The sequence below is a fragment of the Nestor notabilis genome, unplaced genomic scaffold, assembly GCF_000696875.1.
Source record: "Nestor notabilis isolate BGI_N333 unplaced genomic scaffold, ASM69687v1 scaffold8595, whole genome shotgun sequence".
Lineage (NCBI taxonomy): Eukaryota > Metazoa > Chordata > Aves > Psittaciformes > Psittacidae > Nestor > Nestor notabilis.
Window position 1 is genome coordinate 9513 of NW_009930580.1, and position 3762 is coordinate 13274.

Here is a 3762-nt window from a genome sequence, read left to right on the forward strand (position 1 = left end):
GCATGAAACTGGTGTTGGTCTTGCGGTTTGGCTTTCTGGACAACAGATACTCGTTCATGTCTCCTCCATCACAGAAATCCATTACAAACCAGAGGTAATAAGCACTCCTGGGGTCAAAGACTATTTCTCCTTTTAATGAGGTCTCTACAAGCTGCAACAAGGAAAAGAAATATCGTAACTACCTGCTGATCACAAGAATGTAAAGGTATGATGGAAAAATGCATGAAGTTTGGATCTTCCTCTCGATAGTCCAGAGAGGAAGATTTCAACTGGTGAAAAGAAAACTTGATGCCAAATTTGATTAAAAATAAATAAATAAAAATCACAAAGTGTTTGTCAGCCTCCTTATCTTCATGCAGACGAAGCACATCAAGCTCGTGCTCCTGCCCAGAAGCTGGAGCTAGACCCAGATAACAGTATTCTGAAAGACACTCAGTGGCCACTGCACTCCCATCTGCTCCAGCTGGACAGTGTCCCTGCCCACCAAAGCCTGTCCCACCCATTTGGTCAACAACTTTAACGTATAAACAAAGTCTTAACAAGCAACTGAATAGTGCCAGGGGCTTGTCCTCTCCACAATAGGTTTTTAAAGACTGTTCTCCATTCCTTCCATGGGAACGTATCCCAGCAAGCATCAATACAGGATCCCTTCCCTCAGAAGAATGCTAATCTACAGGCACAGCTGCTGCTGTAGCACCTCTCCCACCATCATGATCCACTAGCTGTTCTCTAAAACACAAGTAGTGAGTAGCCCGAGCAGCCAGTGCTAACAGCTGCTTCAAACAAAAAGCAATGTAAAACCAGCAATCAGTTTTACTAATCCTGTCTACACAACTTCACATTTGCCTCTTCAGCTCCTCTGAGGTCACTCTAAGTATCAGGTAAGTCCTGATGGAAGTCTTGCAATTATTTCTGTTAGTAGTAAACCAATATATACGAAACCAAACATAGCTCCTGCAGGCTTGCAAAAATTGAGGTAGCTATTAATACTTAGAGCAACATTTTAAAGTGCTTTGAAGAAGTGACCTTTTCCATCCAAGACCAGAATTCCTAGCAATTTATAGCTATCTAATTGCTAGCACAACTAGTACTGAAACCAAACCAACTTAAAACAGTAAATCCAGGTTAGAACTAGAAAGCAACATATTTAAGGTCTACAGGCAATCACTGAGATGAAGGTATCAAAGGGCAGCAGGGTGTCCCCTCTGCCAAGTGAGCACCAAGCCACAGCTCTTCCCCCCACAACTTTACAGAAGCTGTAATTGCATCTTAGGTCGGTGTATTAAGACAACAAAATCCACTATCATATATATCTGTGCCAACAGCAAAGCACCACAAGATCAGGTTGGTTTAGGACTCTCACTTCACTGACTTAGTTCAGCTGACCCCAGCTAAGCACCTGCCCCACAGCCCTTCAGGAGACACCAGCACCCCTTTCCCCAGGCAGCCCCCTCACACACTACACCAGTGCAGCTCTGTAATGTACTATTTCCCCCACACAGGGTAGGGAGAGTAGAGGGCAGCCAAGGGAGATCCGATTTTCTCTGTTTCAGCACATGCTATTATAAAGCAATCCCATCCTCTTCAGAGTCAGCTCTGCCCTCTGCTCCTCTCTGCTCTGTAGAGCTTGCACCTGACACAGGGGAGATTTACATGCTGCATTGTTAACAGGCACTACCATCTGAAACCAGTGCTGCAGGTGACCTGGAAGCTCTTCCCCACCTTCCACCCTGGGGGGGGTTTAATGTTTCTCTCTGTACAAGTGTCCACATCTCTCACACATCCACTAACCACTAGGAAGGTAAGGCACTACTTTCTCCCACATGAGCTGGCCAGTATTATTTTACCCTAATCCCTTCATGAAAGCAGGTCAGTAACAACTACCAAGCTACAGCAAGTTTACAAAGGCAAGAATCCTCTTTCTCAGGCTCGTAGAGCACTCGGCACAACAGGATCTGGACAGCCATGAAGGGCTGTCAGATGAATGCTCACCAACAAAAGGCCCTACATTAAACATGCAAGAATGACGACAAAAACTGACATGATAAAAGCTGACTAGGGATGGCACAATCAACACTGAGCAGGCTCGTGACTTTTTAAACCAGAGACATAAATTCCTGCCAGGGGATGACTTCGGGCTGGGGCAGCTCCTTACCAAGGGAATGAACCTGATTGTCTTTCAAAGTCTTTCCAGAACTGCTTATTCTTCAACAATCCGCATCTTCAAACTTAAAGAACACTTCCGGAAGCCAAATAAGGGCAGTGATATTTATTCTCTTATTTATCATGCCTTTACCTCTCTTTGAAGAGACTAATAGTTATTCAAAAAAAGAAAATGGCCAATTGCTGATCATTTCTGAAAGAATTTTAAGTGTTGGCTTCCTAAATCAAGATTGTTACTTCCTCTTCCAAGGACATGCAAGATGAATAAATTCTTCAGAGCAGCGTCCCAAGACGTATCTGCTCATTAACCTTGTAGCAAGCCTTCCATCAACCAACACAACAGCCTGCAACTCCCCTGTGCTTCAGAATCATAGAATAGTTAGGGCTGGAAAGGACCTTAAGATCATCTAGTTCCAACCCCCCTGCTTTACCTGTGGTGCTTCCTCAAATTATCCAAGCAGATTTGCATTCAAACCCTCCCTCCCCCCGGAGCCTTCTGTAGTGACTCTGGCTTCACATTACAAGATACAGGCAACTGTTCAATACACAGGCTCTTTTAAAAGTATGTAATTATTTTGGGTGTCCACAATGCAGACAATACCCTCTCCTAACTAAGGATATCTCAAAAACCCCCAGAGATCTCAGCTACCCACCTCCTTCCCTCCCAGCTACACGTTCAGAATCATTACTTTCAACCCGTTACCTCAGCTTCATGTACCTGTAAATAAAGGGAGGAACTGGAGCCATGGGACATCTTCTGCACCATACCATCTTTCTGCAAGATGCACTCCTCCAGGTGAATGACGTTGGGATGCTGGCTCTTGATACTGCTAAGTGCCCAGAACTCACGCAGAGCTAGTTCCACGTTCTCTGGAGCATGGCACCGAATCTTTTTCACCGCGACCCGTGCAGAGGTCTTCCTGACGACTGCTTCGTACACCACACCATAACTGCCACGACCAACCTCCCGTATTAGATCGTACTTAGGCTGGCTACTCACCATCTTCAAGACCAAAGGTTCTGGGGAAGGGGGGAAAAACCCACAGAACTAAAACTTATGAACAAGAACTGGGCTGTATTTTCCCCCATGTGGTTTGGTGCAGCAATATGAGGCCTGCCAAAACCCTGCCACTAACAGGAGAGTGCCTCCGAGCATTACACTGATGCTGCATTCAAGTGCTGGAACGTTCCAGAAGCTACTCTGTTAACCTGTACCTGTTGCCACAGACTAGCGAAAAGTGAAATGACATCATTTTGGTGGGACTATTAACATACCAAATACAGCCCAGTTTTCAAGGTGGCAACAGTTCAAACCTAGACTTGCACTGCACTGGGACAGGACTATCCCATATGATCCTGCTCCTTTCTCTCAGCATCTTCTGTGAACATCTGCAGGAATAATAGTATGGTATCATGCTCTCCATCGACGCCTGGAAGAGCAAGGAGAGGTTCTAGTTGAAGCCTGTGGGCAAGCAGTAACAGATCTGATTAACACTGCCTGTTATGGAGGTGACCGTGTAAATAAATGTTTTTGGTATAATTTAATCATGAACTTCTTTTACTGGTACCAAGAGAAGAGGATGCTTTGGATTGCTTCGG

General features: G+C 45.1%; 1 protein-coding gene across 1 annotated transcript in view; it reads right to left on the reverse strand.

Annotated features, from left to right (window-relative positions):
- The window catches only part of PDIK1L (PDLIM1 interacting kinase 1 like), a 3801-nt gene extending 602 nt beyond the window's left edge, over positions 1-3199 (reverse strand). Inside the window, exons 1-2 of the mRNA XM_010015468.1 lie at positions 2882-3199; positions 1-151 (exon numbers count right to left, since the gene is read on the reverse strand). The exon at positions 1-151 is cut by the window's left edge and continues 602 nt beyond it. Coding sequence (XP_010013770.1) covers positions 1-151; positions 2882-3166 — 436 coding nt within the window. The 5' untranslated portion in view covers positions 3167-3199. The remainder of the gene's footprint in view (positions 152-2881) is intronic.
- Between the last annotated feature and the right edge of the window lie 563 nt (positions 3200-3762).